Here is a 19033-nt window from a genome sequence, read left to right as displayed (position 1 = left end):
CCAAGCCAGCTACTGTCCATAGCCCCTTAAACCTTGCAGCTCTCATGCCATCAAAACCTGTTCCATCTGGATAGTCTAACACATTATTAAGTTCAGCCAATAGTTTGAGATACAACTTTGACCATCCCTGGACCACACATCTCTGTGTGGTCATCATGAGGGAGTGCTTCCCAGAAGTTTTCATCTCAGTGATCTGGTTTCTTTTAGTCCTTACTGGTTCTTCAGCTCCACCATTAATTGTCCTAGTAAAGCAAAAGTTTCACTTCAGTGATTCTGGTCTCTTGTGGATCACAGCTACATTCTTCAGTAATGGCTGACCAGAAAACACAGATTCTTAACTCCAGCTATCCTATGAATGGCCCTTTCCTCTACAATATACAATCCAGGCCTTCATCTTTTTTTTTTTCTTTTTTGATTTTCGAGACAGGGTTTCTCCGTAGTTTTTGGTGCCTCTCCTGGAACTAGCTCTTGTAGACCAGGCTGGCCTCGAACTCACAGGGATCCACCTGGCTCTGCCTCCCGAGTGCTGGGATTAAAGGCGTGCGTCACCACCGCCCGGCTCCAGGCCTTCATCTTAACAGCTCTGCTCTCCCAAAGTTCCAAGCATTTTCACAATTCTCTCCAAAACAACATGGTCAGATCTGTCACAGCAATACCCTGTGATCCTTGTACCAGTTCCTGTCTAGTTTGCTTGCTATTGCTGTGAGAAAGACCATAACCATGCAGCTTGGGAGAAGAGTTACTCATCTTACAGTAACCAAGAACTCCAGCAGAGCAGGAACCTGGAGCAAGAGCTCAAGTAGACCCATGGAAGAACATTGCTGACTGGTTTGCTCCCCGTGGCTGGCTCAGCCTACTCTTTTATACAGCCCAGGGCTACCTTGCCTAGGGTTAGCACTGCCCACAGTAGGCTGGGCCCTTCTATATCACTTATTAACTAAGAAAATGTTCCCACAGGTTTGCCTACAGGCCAACCTAATAAAAGCATTTTCCCAGTTGAAGTTTCTTCTTCCCAGGTGACTCTAGATTCTGTCAAACTGACAGAGACTAACTAGAACAATACCCAGTGTCCGCGTGTATATTCAGTTAGGCAGTGTAGATTACTTGATGGCTCCGATAGGCTAAAGAATGAGACCGGTGACTTTAGTATCTACATATACCATATTAACATGTAGCTTCTGGGTCAAATTCCTTAAGATTGAGTTAGATTCGATATGTTTAATTTTGTGCTTACAAGACTTCTTTCCAGACTGGCATGCTTGAACTTTGGCAGTAGAGGACAGAAGACAGTTTCTGGGAGGTGGTAGGGCTGTTTGGATGGCTGATGCCCCATTGGTGGAGTACCAAGATGAGTGTATCCTCTTAGTGTGCACTCAGAAAGTGAAGCTAGTTCTCAGTCACTTGTGGGCCAGGGTGGAGCTGCCTGCAACCACAGGGTATGCTCTCAGTAAGGTGAACAGAGATGGAAATTTACTCAAGGAGCATGCTTCTTTCCCCGCAGCTTGTTGGGTTTCACTGAGCAGATTGTCACTCAGGCTCCCTGTTCTAAGAAGACATGGATGTGCTCATAGGCTCATAGGCACAATGATGTTTTGAGCAATAGTGGACTGAATAGTGATGGCAGTGATCCCATAAGATTGTAATGCAGCTGGAAAGTTCTAGTAACACTGTAGCAGCCTGAATGTTGTCGTGCAGTGCATTAGCTCATGTGTTCGTGTTGGCACTGGTACAAGCCCTCTGTGCTGCTGGTTCCACAGAACTACAGCTCATAAACTGTCTAATAATAAACAGTCATGATCTGCACACCATAATCAGTCATCATTAGTGTAGAGTGCATGCTCCTGCTGTGAGCCAGGTGTGGTGGTACACACCTGTAGACCCAGCATTTGGGAGACTGAAGCAGGAGGACCCTGAGCCTGAGGGCTGGACTGTGGAAAGACAGTGTAGAAGTGCAGTAAATGAAAGAAGTGCTGTGAGACAGTGCCCTGCACCACACCAGCAGCAGCCTCACCTGTCTCATCGACGCCAGCTTTGGATCAGGGGACCATGTGGACTAACTGGCTGGTGAAAGCCTCTGAGATTTGTACAACAGTAAAACCTTGTAGGTTTCACACTAAGCATGTGTCCACATTGTCAGTAAAAGAAAGGTGTGTGAGAGGTGACAGGGTCCTGAAGGCTAGAAAATGGGTTTCTCTGATGCCTAGGGAGCCACAGTGGCTTTACATTTTTAGTTTGGCCTTTCTTCCAGCTACTGTTTCTCTACATCCATTTCTCATTGTCATAAATCGTCTCTGTCCAGTCTTCTGGCTTGTTCACTGCTACTCACAGCTCTACTGTGTCCTGTGAGCTCATTACAGTTCTTTCAAGTTTGAATTTCTTGAGTATGTCTCTTAATTCTCAACTCTAAGATTAGATTTCTTGGGAAGCCCCGTATGCCCCATCTCCTCTTCAGCCAGAGTCCTTGGCCCAGAGTTGTGACAGGGCAGTAGGGTTCTGAGACTCAGCACTGCGCTTCTGTGTGTAAGGTGCTCAGGGAGGAAACCACTTGCCAGCCTTGGGGAGCATTGCCTCAGGAACCAGGTGAAGACAAATACTGGTGGGAAGACACCTGGCCTGCTTTCCTTCACATTGCTGGGGTACCTTATAGGACTTGGTTTCCGGACTTACTAGGAAGTTTATGAATATGCTTAAGGGGGAAAACTGTTGAATCTTCAGAGCTTGGAAGTGTAGTTTATGGTCTTAAAATATCTCTTAGCTATATTTTTATATTTTTCTTTATAGATGAGGAAAAAGTACGGTTAGAGTTGCCTTGCCTGGACTTGTATGGATCTGATGCATGTTCCAGACAGGCCTATGGTACACATCTTTAATCCCAGCCCTCAGGAGACAGAGGCAGGCTGATCTCTGAGTTCAGGGCAGCCTGGCCTATATAGTGAGTTTCAGACCAGGCAAAGCTATAATGAGACCCTGTCTCAACAAAACACAACAAAGAACCCAATACAAACTCCTCAGAGCAGTGAGAAACAGCAGACATCATTTGATTTTCCACCCGCTGATATTCACAAGGAGACATTGTGTCTGGGTCTCTTGGCTTCTTCATAAACACTGACTGAAGGTGTGTCATTGCAGGCTGGGAGTAGTCCTCCATCCACGACGGCTCCAGTGTCTTCCTTCTCTCGCACTTCTGTCACACCATCCAACCAGGACATCTGCAGGTAACACTCTGCTTCACGTGCTCCCGTGGCCTGTGTTGGCCCAGAATTCTCGGCTTTCCATTTGCTCCGTCATTCCACCTTTGGTCTAAACAGCCCGGTGTTATGTGCTGTTTGCTCACCAAGTTATGACCCAGTCTCATTCTGCACTCTGATGTCTGCTCTCTTTAAACTTGTTTTTCCTTTCTGTGCTTTATCCCACTGTTCTGCGTGCAGTTCCAGTGCACTGTGTTCTGAGTGTTGTCACTACAGTCCCATGCAGTCTGCTGTTGTCTTGAAAGCTCCTCCATGCCAGAGTTCTCTGACGCCAGGGCTCACTGTGACAGTTATCTGTAAAGACACATTACAGGCATCAAAGAGAAATCCCTTTGGTTCAGACTGGGACCAAGCCTTGAGGCCTGCTAAGAATACTAAGGCCCGAAGAGCACTCAGATTCTCCAAGTCCCTAAGTGATGTGGGTGAGAAAACCCAGGATGCTTTGGAAAGCTTTGACTACATGGAAAGAACTTGTTCTGAAGGGAAACTGGTGCTTCCTCAAGGTCCATCCCTCAAAAAGAACAAGCTCCATCATAAAGAAAAAGGAGCAGAACACTGCCCACCCCATGACCGTTCCAAACACTCGCAGGCCTTATCCCTTTCTACCAACCATTCGGCTGCCTCGAAAAGGGAAGTTGGTAAAGGAAACATACGCATCCCACTTTTGGAGGAGAAAGCCGATGGTGAGGCCAGGTTGAGAAGCCAGCGTCTGCTTCGGTACCTGTTCTCACTCTCCCGTGGCTCAAGTGCCAGCAGCCTGCATAGGTTCCATGAGCTGGAGAGCCATGCCAGCCATCTGCGTACTGCCAAGTCCTCCAGCTGGCTGGCAGGGAGCACGGACTTCTGTTCTGATGAAATGGGAGATGACGACGTCTTTGAGGATACATCATCTGCCAAACTGAAGAGCAGGGTCCTGCGTGCACCCCTCTGCTCAGTAGAGAAGGACAGTGACCTGGATTGTCCTTCTCCGCTCTCTGAAAAATGCACCCCCATCTCTCCTGTGTCCACCTCAGGGGATGCCTGCAGGTTGGTTTACCAGGGGCCACCTTCCAGCTGTCTGCTAACACCTTCATAACTTTGCCTTGATTTACTATGTGAGCTTTCTGCAAAGTGAGTAGTAGACATCTGTTGCCAGCTGTAGAGCATTTGTGTTTTCCAAACAGTGATACCATTAGGAAGCTAATTTCATAAGCTGCAGAAACTACACATATTAAACCGACTCCTCTCAGCAAGATAAGTAGGCTTTGCCTGAATATGTGGGGAGAAGGGAAGTAGCACCCCAGCTTCCTAGCCTGCCCCTATGAGTGGCTTGTCTCTAGTAGTCTGTCCACATACCTCCCTTCCTCCCTTTCTTGTTCCCTCCCTCCTTTCCTTCCTCTTGTGTGTCCTGCCCTTGCCCAGGTCCTAACTCTACTTCCCGCTTGTATTCTTTTTGTGCAGCATCTTTGCTGGGCCCAGTTTGAGCTCATATGTTCCCACTCCTGTACCTCCCCTAGTCTCCTCTTCTTAATGTGCTTACATTGCTTGTGGTTGGATCTGAAAACCCATTTCTGAAATGAATAACATAGCAATCTAGCCAGGCCTGGGGCAGGCCCTCTTCACAACAGCTATTCCTACCTGTTATCCAGCTGTTGGAAAGATTGCTGTTCTCAAAAGCCTAAATTCATGGAGGTTAGTAATTGAATCCAAGATGTTCCCTTGGAAATAATGACTGCCTTAATAATTCTCCCTTTAATGCCATGGTTAGTCCCCAAGAGAAATGAAGCTGCAGAATCATTTGAATTTTAAGTGGAGAGAAAGTACTGTGATCTCTGCTTGATTTCCAAGAGAGGGTGGGCGGTGTAGCTCTTGTACATGTGATTTCATAGAGAGGCTTCTTAGAGTGGCCTTTGAAGTCACTGTGCTATTTTGAAGTTGAGGATTCTGATTTGGGTTTTGTTTTTCCTCTAATGTCTTATGTTCTGGAAGGTGTCTTTATTGTTGCCTAATTTTATCTTTCAAGTGTGAAGTCTTCCCTAAAAATGCCTGTTTTGTCATTTCTTGTACCGTTCTTCCTTTTCTGTTGCCCAATGCCGTCCTGACGTTGCTGACATGGTAAGCTGACGTTCAGCTAGTCGCGTTTTTTCTCATTTGTGCTTGTGTGTCTCTGTGCTGATGGTCACTTTTACGCTGTTTATTTCTGAACTTTCATTTGCGGAGGAATTGGCCTTCTGGTAATGCACCATCTTCCCTGCTGTGGGCCCTTCTTCCACTGATGAGTTTGTCTTCCGCCACAGGATCTGCCACTGTGAAGGAGATGACGAAAGCCCTCTGATCACCCCCTGTCACTGCACAGGAAGCCTTCATTTTGTGCATCAGGCTTGCCTGCAGCAGTGGATCAAGAGTTCTGACACACGCTGCTGTGAGCTCTGCAAGTACGAGTTCATCATGGAGACCAAGCTGAAACCTTTGAGGAAAGTACGTAAGAAGGGGCACTCTGGGAGAGTTATCCTTTCAGACTATCCTGGGCCACCTGTGGTCACTGCTTTAAAAATCGGGGGCCGGAGTTTGTGTTGTAGATCGTCGTTTCTGGTAGTGATATCTCAAGTCCGACCTTCATTTATAATGTGTCTCTTCTTTCGCACTGAGACTATCCGGCTGTCCCTCTTTTCTCCCTTGACCACCAGCTGTCTTGAAACAACTTGCTCCGTGCTTACCTTCTTATGTATTAACTGTGTTTTGTGTCTCTAGTTAGGACACATACTCCCCAACACTCAATGCAGTTTAGCACAGTCCACGTGTTTTGTATATTTTTGTTGGGTATTTGCTGGATGAAAGGGTTTGTGGATGAGGAGGTACCCTAAGTCACTGCTGTCTCCTTGGCACTGGCTTTTTGTTCATCCTTGTCCGTTTCATATGTCTCTTTCTATGCCCAGCACAAAAGATCACAGTTGGAAGGAGAAAAGAGTTTCACAGTGTCAAAAGCATTACTAGGGATCTCACACGTTATGGAGCCAGTTAAGTGCTAAGTTACTTGGCAGTGGAGCACACAGAGAAAGAAGTGATCTTCACGGGAGGAGGGCGTTGTAAATAGTTTGACTTTGGGAGTCATTCTAGGTGTGGAAGATTTTCAGACAAAGTGAAAGGGCTTTAGAGGGGTCAGATTGCCTATGGAGAAAAGAATCCTCTGAGGCCGCCGTGAATGTGAGCACTTCAGGTGTGTGAAAGGGTTGAGCTGTGGGCCTTTTAGGAAAGAGAGAATCCAGGCGCAGAGGACACCAAGATGCTGACTGTGCTTCGGTTGGGAAACCAAGGGATCTTGCTTTTCTGAAATCCCAATAGAAAGCAGTTGGGTATTAGAGAAGGCAGCTGCAAACTGCTCAAGAAAAGGTTTTGCCTAATCAAAATCTCCTGGGACCTACGCTCTGTGATCTGGTAACACTTGGGTAGTATAGATCATCAGTGAAGCTCTGTTTTCAGCTTAGCCTGATAGTCTGTGGCCGCCATTAGCAGAAGATGTGCAGAATGTTTACACTTTGTTCTCTCTCTCTACTTTTATGTCTTTTCTTCTGAGTTGGGAACCAGTAAATGACAAGGCCAATCTGTTTGGAGTAAGTTAATGAGCTCCTAGAGGGATGGCACTGGCAAAGGCTGCTTGTACCAGGAACTCTTAAGCATCGATTTCAAGCTGTTGCTGCCAAAGTAGCAGAGGACCAAAGAGTGAGAGCTTCTGCCGTTCCCCTTCACAGCATCGATGTGACTCATTCTAGTGTGTTGTGATCTCATCACTCTTCCATCCCTCCATGTCAGTCACCACCTAGCAGCTGCGTCTCGACTGACATGCTCCTACGCCAAGCTCTTCATTGCTTCCAGGAGTGAGAGACTAGCTAATGGGAGGGCACTGCTCATCTCAATCCTAGTTTTTCTTCATTGCACAGAAAGTTCCTGTGTCTGCTACCTCTTTGAAGCCAAGTGGTTCAAAGTAGTTTTGGCTGTTTGGGCAAATCGATCTGGCCTGGGAGTGGGAGGGAAGGAAAGCCGGTCATAACTGTGAGCAGCAGCCACTCACATTGTGGCCCTTTGCTCTGAGTCTGAGCCTCACGCTCTCTGTGTTGTCTTTTCCAGTGGGAAAAGTTGCAGATGACTGCTAGTGAGCGCAGGAAGATCATGTGCTCAGTGACATTCCACGTCATTGCTATCACCTGTGTGGTCTGGTCTTTGTATGTGCTCATTGACCGCACCGCAGAGGAAATCAAGCAGGGTCAGGTGACAGGTGAGTGCCTGGGCCATGAGATGAGTGTTGTACAGGTCCTGGGGCCCGCGGTCTGAGGTTCTCTCAGGCCATGAACACCTGGGTTTGTAAAGGGTGACTACCAAGGAGGAGACACTAAGCATCTCTTTGGATATTACTCTGTGTCTTCAAAGTCGGTCACAAGAGATGAAAATTGAGACTCCTGAGAGAGCAGGGGAAACCACAATGAGAGCCCTTCATGCTGCTTTTGGGGAGGGAGGGTCTGAGGAGTAACAAATCTTTTTACTGGCTGTGGAGTTTAGAAGCTGTGTCCTAGTTACATCTTAAGTGAGGCTCCTGATGTGCTAACCGAGTCTTCTCCCCTCTTGCAGGAATCCTGGAGTGGCCTTTCTGGACTAAACTGGTAGTTGTGGCCATTGGCTTCACTGGAGGACTTCTTTTTATGTATGTTCAGTGCAAGGTGTACCTACAATTATGGAAAAGACTCAAGGCTTATAATAGAGTGATCTATGTTCAGAACTGTCCAGAAACAAGTAAAAAGAATATTTTTGAAAAGTCTGCACTAACAGAGCCCACCCTTGAAAATAAAGACGGACATGGAATGTGTCATTCCACCACAAATTCCTCTTGCACAGAGCCTGAAGACACTGGAGCAGAAATTATTAACGTCTGACAGTGTGGAGGGCATCATTTCCCTGATGTCCACAAGAGCTGACGGGATTTGTTTACTGCCAACTGTGTTCCTTCCTTCTGTCATTTAATAGCATAGACTGGGCAGGTAACTATTGATAGTGGCCTCTCTTTTTCTCAACTCCTTGGTGTGAATATCCTAGAATTCCTGTGGGACACGTGCCACTTGGGTCCCTGTCTGCCAGGTCCCTCTGTGAACTGGGAAGGTGGGAGACCCCAAGTAACCGTGTTGAGGAGCTGACTGAGCCCCAGCCCCTGGTCTTGAGCAGAATAAGGAAGTAAAAAGCTAAACCAGGGGAAAGAACAGTGTGGGGGAGACCAGTGGGAAGAAAATCCCCAGGGGACAGAGCTGCATAGCTGGGGAGGGCTGTGCTTGTGAGAAGGTTCCCTTCTCACTGACAAGAACTGGAGGCGGGAAGGGAGCAGTACCTACACACACAGACCCCTGCCTTGCTCAGCTGGTGTTGCCATACTGCTCTGGGACTAATACAACCTTGGGGCCCTGTGTCTGCTGGGATGTGACTCACTGAGAAAACAGCACTTTATAAAAGTTTTTATTTTGGAATTCTTGTGTCTAGTGGGTGTGACGCTTAAAAAAGTATCACATTTAGACATGTTCTCTTTATTGCCCTGTTATTCTTTGTATCAGAATTGATTTGAAACCATTTCTGCCTTACATATTCTGAATAGTAGGGTTTTCTTCCCATACCCAGAAAAGACTCATGACTTGAAGCAAGACAGACAGGTCTGAGACATTTTTCCTTAACAGAGTCCCTGGAAGTCTGTGGATGCTAGGTACATGCTCTGTGTTTTGAGCCTGTTTTTCTGATAAATCCTAGCTCCTAAACCACCCATACATTTCTGTTTTGTCAACATTGAAATGGAAGGGTTTTGAGATCTAATGGATCTAAATTAGGCTGAGTGTTTAGAAAATGCTCATTTGACTGACAGAAGTCTCCTGATGGAATGGACACACACTATGGACACCCTTGTGATTCACCTCTGCTGCCCACTGTGTTGACAAAGTTCTGTAGAGTCACTGCTGAGGGTGGGACAGGCCAGCTCTGGGATGAGACCTTGGTATGAATAGTCAACTGCCATGGCCACTGTGTCACTGAGCTGGCCCGCACCCACTCATCGCCTTGACCAGACCTGACAGCTCCACATGTGATCCATTCCATCACTGGGGTTACCTCCTGCACCATTTTTCACAAAACAGACAAAGTCAAATCACCACCATTAAATGGCCTCTGTCCCTTTAAAAAGTGTTCTGAACATTTTTTTCTTGAAGGCCATTGTCACAGTGCCAGGCAATAGTCAACTCACAATGTGACATAGGAGAGAAGTGTACTCTCCTAAGAGCTGCTGTTGGTTACAGGGTCTTCAAAGCCTCCTGAGGTGGAAGGTGCAATGCCTGGGGTCCTGAGCTTTGCTGCTTTATCTGTCTTCTTCAGAGACTGAGGAAACCGAAGATGACTCTTTTGTGGTTCCCAGTAGAAGCCCTGTGCTTGGTTCACAGGGCAGGTGGAGGCTGGAAGGCTGTGGAAGCAGGTTGTCCTGTTATTCCCTGGTCTACTCTCTGGGGTCATGAGTTCAGTTGTGGAACTGTTTTGCCAGAGGTTTCAGCCATTATCCAATCAGCCCACCCCTTAGGTTAGTCTTCTCTCTCCCAGACCACATAAGCCTCCCTGTGCTCACTATGCCCCAAAGTGCAATTCCTGACACACCTTCTCAGTCTGGGGATGCCAGATAGCTGTAGACGGCCCGTTAGGGAGCCCTAGCTGTACCGCGCAGCAGCTACTACAGGTGAGTCCCTGGTCCCACATCTGTCCCTGATGTGAAGCTCCTACAGTGGGTGAGCAGTCACGTGAGGGCAGAGATTGTTTGAAGCATGAAGTCCCAACTAGCCACTGAGGCCTCTGTAGAGAGGAGAGTACCTCATTGGGGGTAGTCCCTGCACAGCTGTCCCAGGGCCTTGTACCCCACATAGATAAGGTGACTTTAGAACCATGGCTTTTATGTTGTTCTCTTCATTTCAGGAATGCCTAACTCCATATCTTCTCTAGCTACTCTGATGAAATCTGTCCTTCATCTTCTTTCCCGTCCAGCTATCCCCTGCTCATTTTTCCTGCAGGTTCTCTGATCTAGCAAACACCTGTACCTGTTGGTGACTCAGTGCAGGAGCCAGCGAGGCATGCGCTATGAAGCACGATGGCAGGGCTCTGGGTCTGCCTGGGCTCTCCTAGTCCTTGTCTGCTTGCCCTCTGAGTAGTTGTGCAGGGTTATCTGTCTATCCCATTTCTCCTCAGTTTGAGCCTGAATATGGTGGGCAGATGGCATGTGGCTGAACCAAACAGATCTAGGATGAGAATTCAGGGCCAGGAGGCCTTAAGCTTGTGGGTCAGATAAGAAGGAAGTAGTCTCAGGGTATCACTGTCCAGCCCTCTCTCTAATCTGGCCTTTACCCCATGTGTCATGGGCCCATTGGCACACTGTTGACATTAACTGCCACAAGTAAGTAGGCGGTTGTACCCAAGTTTATGCAAGAATTCCCTGGAAATGTTGTAAAGTTCTCTTCTTACTCTGGGTTTCTTTGTTTTTACTTTCTGGCTTTAGCACACTCTTTAGTCATGTGACCTAGTTTCCAAACCTGTGGGTGTCTCCACCTGGACTCAGATGCAGACCTCAAGCAGTGGGGCAGGAGACAGTTCAAGGCCTTGGGTGGTGTCTAAATGACAGGAGGCTGAAGGCTGGATGGGCAGGGTGAAGAGCTATAATCTTGTGGGTGTGGTTAGATACACATGCATGTTTGAAATACCACCCCATCAAATCTGATTTGAAATAATGCAGCTTATATCTGTAGCCCCCCAAAAGCCCAAAGCATAGGAAGATGAGGCATTTGTCTTTGTGTTGGAAGTGATTGATGAAGGTGTGTAACTGGTGCACATTTAGATGTAATGTTTAAAGTTGATTGTTAATAAAAACCAAATTTACACTGGTGTGTGTAGTGTAGTTTCTAAAAAGCACTTCACATTTTAAATTTTTCTTAGAAAATTTCTAGTAATCTAAATGTCTAATTTTTTAATCTTTTTGTGTATGTTCACTGTTTCTCAGTATTACTACTTAAATAATTCTCTGTGTAGGGGATTTGTTTGTGCTATACACGGGGTGTCTAAAGGCAGCAATAAAGCTTTTCTTTACAAAGGAATTTTGTAATGAGAGTGTTTTCCAATAGGGAAGCTAGCATACCTTTTCCAGCCCACACATTAGTAAAGAATGAGGCCATAGGGAGAGGGGGTCCAGAGGTGAGAGAGGAGAAGGGGATTTGAATTGACGCTAAGATCCATATGACAGTTGTTTTAGTGTCTGGATTACATCATTTAATCATTACAAACCTGTTTCAAGAGACAAACATTAGCCAGATGCCCTGCTGGAATGAAAAGGATGGAATGCAGACATTGATGCCTGTGCTAGCCCAAGGCACAGGAATAGATGAAGTGGGTACCCAGTCCTTCCAGGGCTCCCTTCTTAGGGGAAGGCTATTCATTCCTGATAGTAACAGTAGAATTTAGGAAACGGCCTAGATGTCCTTTAGCTGGTGGGTGATAATGGATAATGTGGTCTCTATTTATAATGGAATTTTGTTCATCTGCAAAGAAACATAGAATTGGCAGTAAATGGATGGAACTAGGAAACACTATACTAAGTGATATGACCCAGAATCAGAAAGGCATGTCACATGTTCTCGGTCATACATGGGTCTTAGCATAAATTCAAGCCTCTAGATTTGTGTGTTTAATATGGAATATGTGTAGAGACCACACACCTCGAAAGGTCCTCAAAAGGTGGGGAAGATCTTGTGAGATGGGGTAGTAAACTTTGGCTTTTTTATTGGTGATGGAAGGAGAGCAGTGCATTTTGGGGGTGGCTGGGACGTGGACTGTGGAGTGACACCTGTTTTAAATGAACTTTATTTTATAACAAACTCTTCATCCAGGAAGTATCTTTCAGTACCTACTACATGCAAGCAGTTGGACAAAGCCTAAATAGAATAAGGTATCCTTGACCCAGCCGGAACAGATGTCACTTGGTGCTACTTAGTGTGGAAGTGCTGAGCCGGGCTGTGGGTCACAGCGGCACTGTTCCGCTGTAGGTGGGAGTCCCTGTACCCTGTATACCTCCACCAAAGACAAGGAGAAGCAGGAGCACGTGCTGAAGCTTTGCGGTGCCTCCCCCCACTCTAGACTAGCCAGGCGCGGGAGCAACACTGCTAGCTTTGGAAGGAAGAGGCACCAGCTGCCCGAAGGCCAGCCTAGAGCCTGCCAGGCAAGCTGGCATCTGGCTGGCAAAGCCACCAGCTTCCCAGAGAGATGCCGGGCCAGGGAAAGCCAGGCTCAGATGGCTACGCTGTTGGGAATCCTGTCTGGTGACAGGTAGTAGTAGGGGAGCTTTTTGTTCTTATTGCGCTCTGCGATCACACTGACGATGGCCTCCAGGTTCTTGCGGAATCGGGTCATGGCTTCCTTCACTGGCTTCTCAATGAAGTGCTCTTCGGGGTACATGCCCAGGTACAGCTGAGGATCAGACGTAGAAAGACAGCTTAAGATGTGCCATAGAGACTGCTAGGCCTTGTCCCAGCCAAAGAGGCTTCTTTTGGGAGAGGGAGGGGTATCTGCTCAACTCTCATCACCTTTGACCTTTGCCACCTTCTGGGATTGATTCATATATACACACAGTGACTACTGCTTGGCCATAGAAAGTGAAATCCTGTCTTTGGAACACAGATTAATCTGAAGGCCCCTGTGTTAGTGCACACACCTTTAATCTCAGCATTTGGGAGGCAATGGCAGGCAGATCTTGTGAGTTCCCAGCCCGCCAGGGCTACATAGTGAAACCCTGTCTAAAAAAGAAAGACTTGCCTCCTCATCAGAAGTTACCAGAGAAGAGAGAAAATGACAAATTAGTGAATCCAAAGGAGGGTAGGGCATAGTAGGGTAAATATAATGTAGTATATATTTCTAAACTAAAACATTCTGAATGTTACACAAGGAAATGCTATGTCAGATGCTATAACTGAGCAGTATCAATGTATATACAACACACTATCATAAATATCCAAATACTATGTGTCAGTAAAAAAAAAATCACAGGGTATATAAATGCTACCTCCTTTTGCCTGAGGCTCAGGGATGGGTTTTAAAAGGACGTTACTTCCTTGTTGCTTTTTAGACAAAGAAAGGGACTGTGGAACCCGAAGGTTTCAGTTCTGGAAGTTCTGTGACCTCAGGGTCTTGTCCTGTGTCTTCCCCATCTTTCTTTGAAAGCTTGAGGTAGGCAGAGGCCCTAGGCTGATATCAGGAAGTGATGGTAGTGGTGGTGGGCGGGGGAGGGGGGCGGGAGGAAGGGGACAGCACCTTGCAGGGTAATATGCCCCTTGCTTGCTTATGCCAGTGTCTGTAAAGTGTTCAGTGACTGGAAAGTGGCGGGAGATCTAGGGTTTAGTTTGCAGAAGTCAGAGGACATCCTTTGACCAGGAAGTTAGTCTCCTAGGAATGGCTCCTCTGGTCATTCTGAACACAGAATCAGCACATTAGCAAGCCTGGGCAGGCTGAAGGGGCTCAACCGAGGGAACATCACCGAGACACATTGCACAGGGCTGTGTCTGCCAAGACCTTCACTTATCATAGCTCTGAGAACCTGGAAGGGACGTGGGGCTCTGACTTTCCATGTGGGGAGTCAGGGAACCACATGGAAGAGATTTATTAAAAACTGGGAGTGGGATGTTAAGGGGTGTTAGCACACACCCCTCTCTGACTTGGAACAGAGCCTATGCCCTCCACTGCCAGTCCACCCTGTACTCAGACCCAGGCTGAGGAACTGGGGTGCGCCCCCACCAGCAGCTCCACCTTAGAGGTCAAGATTCTTGGCTGTAGGTGTCCAGCGAGAGCCGGAGCCCCAGAGCCTTGGGCTGGAGAATCGGCTGAAACTGCAGTGACCTATTACAATTACACCACCTTCAGCAATTCTCGCCTCACCTCATTCTCTTGAAACTGGCTCAGTGCCCACACTGCGCCTAGATGCCAGCATGAGCGGCCGCGGTCTGGTAGAGTATCCACAATCTGCTCGATGGTCACCACACCCTTGGCTGTGGGCGGTGGGGCCCGCATGGTTGGAGGAGCATTGGGGATCCAGGAACACCAGTCATACTGTGAGAGCCGGAGCAACAGCGTGGGTGCCCGGGAAACAGCAATGGCCCACCTCCGTCCCACATGCTTATATTTTTCTTGGTTCATGGGGAACCAGTTTGGCAGGCTCCACCCCTCTCTGTGGGAACTACCCAACTCTCTGAAGACCCCACCTCACCTTCTTTGGTCCCCCCTCTCCTGGTTCCTTAAGCTGCACCTTCCATATATCCCTATACTACCTCCTTTGTCCCCCTCCTTTGCCTTCCTTCCAGGGCTCCCAGGCCTCCCTTGAGGATATTTATGCCTCCCCCTCCTTTCCCGCCTTTCCAGGGTCTGCAACTGTCCAGCCAAATGGGTGTCTTCAGGAGTGCATGCAGAATCCATGCCTGCTACTGCTGGTTCCAAGTTCAGGGACTCCCTGGGCCAGCAGGGTCAGGGAGTCTGGAGGTATGAGGGGTGGCTCTGACTGTGGGGTGCCTGAGACCATAGTACCCCAGAGAGGGCTAGGTAGGCCTACCTGGCCGAAGTTTACAGCTGCATGTTGGGCCGAGGCTGTGAAGATCACCACAGTCAGGTACTCAGACAGCTTCTCTCTGCTCTTCAAGGACTTGGGGAAGCCTAAGATGGACCATAGACCATGAGCCCATCCCTGTGAGGGGCACCTGGCTCAGCCTCTGCCCTGCCTCCCCACCCATACTTTCCAAGATCTGCCCAAGAAAGACACTTGGAGAAGTGGGGGATGGGGACTGCTCTGAGGGAGGCATTTGGTTGGGTGGGTACCCTGGAGTGGGGATTGGGTACCCTTGGTTTCCTGCCTCCTGTTCCCCATGGTTTTGAGATGCCCAGGCTCTGCAGCAGCAGAAGCAGAGAAAGTGACAGCCCACCTGAGGCTTTTCTGCCCCGCATGCCGTACACGTAAACGTCCTTCACGAAGTCCTGCAGCTCCTGGTCCTCCTCCACCACCTGGTCGTTCTCATAGTAGATGCTCACCACCTCAGCTGTGAACCTGGCTCAGGGGGACCAGCAGCAGTGAGTGCCCAGCAGGTCCCTCCTCAATGTCTGACTCTGGATGTCCTCCTCCTCCTCCTCCATCAACACCCGACTCAGAAGCAGGCCTGCCTCCTCAGCATACTCTTCCCCAAGGTTTCCCTTTCCCACAGAACCCGGCCACACTCACGACTGGATGGCCTTCCACACCAGCAGTCCGTCATCACGGTAGAAGTAGTAGGGAATGTCCTCCGTGCTGTCCATGCCCCGGGCCTTGATGGCCTCCGGGAAGCACAGGGAGGAATAGGTCAGGTCCTGGACAGCCCTCTGCACCATCTGCACGTGCCCGCCACCCCCAGTGGCATTGGCCTGGTGAGAGAGCAGAGCGCCTGAGCTTGGTCCATGCCCAGACTAACCAGCTTTGTCTATAAGAAACCTAGAGGTGGGGTGACTGGGCACAGAGTGTCCTGGGAGGTGCACTGAGATGAACAGGCCAAGCTCCCACTTCCGTGAGGGAGTGACATGGGAACTCCCATCCAGTGCAGTGGGCACTGTACAGCTGCAGTGGAGGGCAGGCTTTTGTGCAGAACACAGCTTCTGGGCAGTCAGTTGGAAGAGTGGGCACATCAAGGACCTGGACGCACAGGGGTCGGGCATCTCTATTTAGAATGCCCTGAAGGTCACAGGCAGGATGGCAGGGGTATGGTAGGATGGGAGAAATCACAGCTATCTTGTAAGGTGGGAGGTTAATGGGTTTGGAGGAGGCTCAGAGACTGGAATAGGACCGGGTGCATGAAAGAGTAACAGATAACAGGGAAGTAGGGGGTGGTGGCACACAGGGAGAGGCACACAGGGTGGCACACAACCAACAGGCTGTGGTTGGGGGAAAGGCCAGAGTCACCAGGCAGAGCTCTTCCAGACCCCGCTGAGGAGAGGGCGCTCACCTTGTCAAAAAGGCCATACTCGCAGATAAGCTGTTCCCGGGCCTTAGTGTTAATGGCGATGGTGAACCTCACATGGGCTACCAGCAGCTGAGGGGAGAAGGAGAAACCTCAGTGAGGATCTGTGACAGATCTGGATCCTCACTCAGCTCTCCCAGGCCGGCCCACAGTGCCTTGCAGCTGTAGGAAGCCTGTGGACACCACTTTGATGCTTAGTGGTAATGCCCCTGGTGCTTGCCTGGGACGACACCGTGACAAAGTCTGATGTCATCCTCTGAGTCCGGAGCCCTGTGTTGACCTATTTTGCCAGGAAGAGACTGAAGCACCTGTACTTTTATCCTGTAGCCAGACAGCAGTCAAGTGCTTGTAGCATTTGGGAGAGGAAAGTGACCCGACTGCCTTTTCAAACTCTGCTTCCTGGCCCCTGAGCATCTGACCCAGGGCCCCTCTTTGTAGCCTGCTCCTAGCCGCCAACACCCCCATCCCCCACCCATCTCCTGGGATGCCAGACATTCTCCCAGATGTTCTTTCCCTCCACGTGGAGCCGTGGCAGGCTGTACCTTGAAAATGGGGTGCACAGCAGGCAACTGTCGGTACATGGCGATACCAAACACCTCGGACACCAGATGTGTGCGCAGAAGGTGGGTGATCGTTTGATGGACGTGGAAGTCACTGGAACGCACCCAGATTTTGGCCAACAGCCAGTCATATTTGGCATCCGAAGGGAGAAAGATTGGGTTCTCCTCTCCAGGGGTTTGGTTGAGCTGGTGTGTTGAAGAAAGAGAATACAACCTTTTATTTCTCCTTTATAGCTTTGAGAGGGCCTGACTCCTAGGGAAATTCCAGAAGAATCCAAAACATCAACAGTAACTTCCAAGTCACCAGAAGCATGTGGGGAGTGGTGGGGGGCCCTAGTGACATCTTACAGTTTGTTTGTGAGCTGTCTGTAACATGGGGGCAGAGGTACAGACCCCAGACAAGGAGCAAGCAGCTGCAAGGGACCTTGATCATCTTTCCTCCCCACTGCCTGGCTTCTTCCCACGTCACCCATTGCTGCTTAGTGGTCCTCTCCATTCTCCTTCCCCCATCCTGCCCTCAAGGCTGGTGGTCCCCAGACTCAGCTCCTCCTGGACCAAGGCTAAGGCCTCATGCTGCTGAGTCCCCATTCCCAGACCAGTCTTTGCAGCTGGAGCCCAGCCCCGAAGCCCCACTCTGAAGCCCTGCACCCAAGGGTCTCGCTTGCCTTTGCCCTTCCACTTGCATCCGTGCTTGGGCCAAGTGATTTTTCTCTAAATTGTGAAGGGTTTGTTATCTGTTATCTAAAAACTCACTTTTTTAATTCCAGAAAATAAGGCCTCTGAAGTTTCTGGTGATTTAGCTGTTGACATCATTGCATAAGGTAGCCCATTATGTCTCTGTCTCCAACACCAGGCCAGGCTGTGTTCTCTAGCGTTTGTGACAGCAGCCATGTCTCGTGGTGGTGGTGGTGGTGGTGGTGGTGGTGGTGGTAGTGTGTATGTGTGTGTACACATACTCATGCACACATGCAATAGTGCTCAACAAACCTAGGCACTTACTCGGCCAGGCAAACACTTTCCTGTTGAGCCACACTCTCAGCTCCCCCTCATTCATTGCTCTTACCAAGCTTCACTTCAGAACTTGGAGGTGAGATCCCCTGCGAGTGTCAACTAGTGCTCCCCAACCTTGTCAGACAAGAAAACTTTTGAAGACCTAGCATTCCAGAGGGCCTGCGGAGAGCAATGCGCCAGAAGCAGGTTCTCTAACCAAGAGTAGCCAGGAAAGGGGACAGTCAGTGGGGAGACTTCCAGTAGAGGCTTGGCAGGACTTAGCGGTGTCCCCTAACTAATATGGAAAGTGGTTTTCAGTTTAAATCTGATGCCCCCGGGTGTTTGGGCACTTGGTTAGCTGGCAGTGCTGCTCTGGAAGGTTTGGAACCTGTGGGAGCTGGAGTCTTAGGCTTTGAGGCTCCACTGCCTGTCTCTCTTCCAGACTCTTTGCTTCCTGATTGTGCATGGAACCGAACATCCCATTCCTACTACCCTGCCTTGCCCTCCATGTGGACTGCATCCCCTTAAACTGAGCACCCAAATCACTCTCCCTCGAATTGTTTTCATCAGGAATTTTGTCACAGTGACAGAGGTTACAAGTGACTGCCTGATTTGTCTCTCCATCCATGGCGGCGGTGGCCAATAGAAACACAATGCGAACAACACAATTCAAATTTCCAGGAAGCCAGGAAATTATACTTTTAGTCAGCCATATTTTTTAAAAGAAAAGGAAACATGTAAAACCTGAGTAAATACTATTTACTTTACCCATCTTATCACTTCAACATAAAGTCAATCTGAAACTAGCACATGACAGATCTCATTCTTTTACCCTTCCTCTAAGTCTTCTCATTCTGGCACATACATGGAAATTACAGTGGGTCTTGGTCTGTGTTTAAGAACACAGGAGCCGTGAGATGCCGGTGGCCTAAGTCACTGCCCTTGGGGGAGAGGGCAGGGCAATTAGGGGAGTAGCTGTCTCCTATGCTTAGCGATGAACAAGAAGGGAGTAGGGAGACATAGTCCTTCACAATATTCCTATTGCTTGTTCATGAATGGATCTGGCCTTTGCCTTTATCAGATAGTTTGAAATAAAGTTAAAGTGGTCAGGTTTAAGTCAGAGGACTCTCTGCTTCTCTGTCCTTCCAGGACAATGCGCTTGCTGTTTCCAAACAGTCCTAGT

At 48.7% G+C, this 19033-nt stretch overlaps 2 protein-coding genes across 8 annotated transcripts in view; one reads left to right on the top strand and one right to left on the bottom strand.

Moving 5' to 3' along the window:
• Window positions 1-11377, top strand: part of Marchf8 (membrane associated ring-CH-type finger 8) — an 81221-nt gene extending 69844 nt beyond the window's left edge. For 4 of the 5 annotated variants that reach the window (XM_085686940.2, XM_048444451.3, XM_048444452.3 and 1 more), the window contains exons 4-7: window positions 3130-3215; window positions 5525-5705; window positions 7353-7500; window positions 7851-11377. In XM_085686940.2, the coding sequence (XP_085543066.1) occupies window positions 3130-3215; window positions 5525-5705; window positions 7353-7500; window positions 7851-8152 (717 nt within the window). In that variant the 3' untranslated portion in view covers window positions 8153-11377. Of the gene's footprint in view, window positions 1-3129; window positions 3216-3428; window positions 4275-5524; window positions 5706-7352; window positions 7501-7850 lie in introns of all 5 variants that reach the window. The other variant, XM_048444455.3, reaches the window with a different exon arrangement.
• A 747-nt stretch (window positions 11378-12124) lies between these two features.
• Alox5 (arachidonate 5-lipoxygenase) overlaps window positions 12125-19033 on the bottom strand; it is a 48335-nt gene continuing 41426 nt past the window's right edge. For all 3 annotated transcript variants that reach the window (XM_048444449.3, XM_085686939.2, XM_048444450.3), the window contains 7 exons: window positions 16843-17046; window positions 16286-16372; window positions 15532-15710; window positions 15239-15360; window positions 14872-14972; window positions 14205-14375; window positions 12125-12743 (listed from right to left, as the gene is read on the bottom strand). In XM_048444449.3, coding sequence (XP_048300406.1) covers window positions 12564-12743; window positions 14205-14375; window positions 14872-14972; window positions 15239-15360; window positions 15532-15710; window positions 16286-16372; window positions 16843-17046 — 1044 coding nt within the window. In that variant the 3' untranslated portion in view covers window positions 12125-12563. The remainder of the gene's footprint in view (window positions 12744-14204; window positions 14376-14871; window positions 14973-15238; window positions 15361-15531; window positions 15711-16285; window positions 16373-16842; window positions 17047-19033) is intronic.

This window comes from Myodes glareolus, chromosome 3 (assembly GCF_982192425.1).
Source record: "Myodes glareolus chromosome 3, mMyoGla1.1, whole genome shotgun sequence".
NCBI lineage: Eukaryota > Metazoa > Chordata > Mammalia > Rodentia > Cricetidae > Myodes > Myodes glareolus.
The sequence above is the reverse complement of the archived record's forward strand: the minus strand, read 5'-3'. Positions and strand labels throughout refer to the sequence as shown.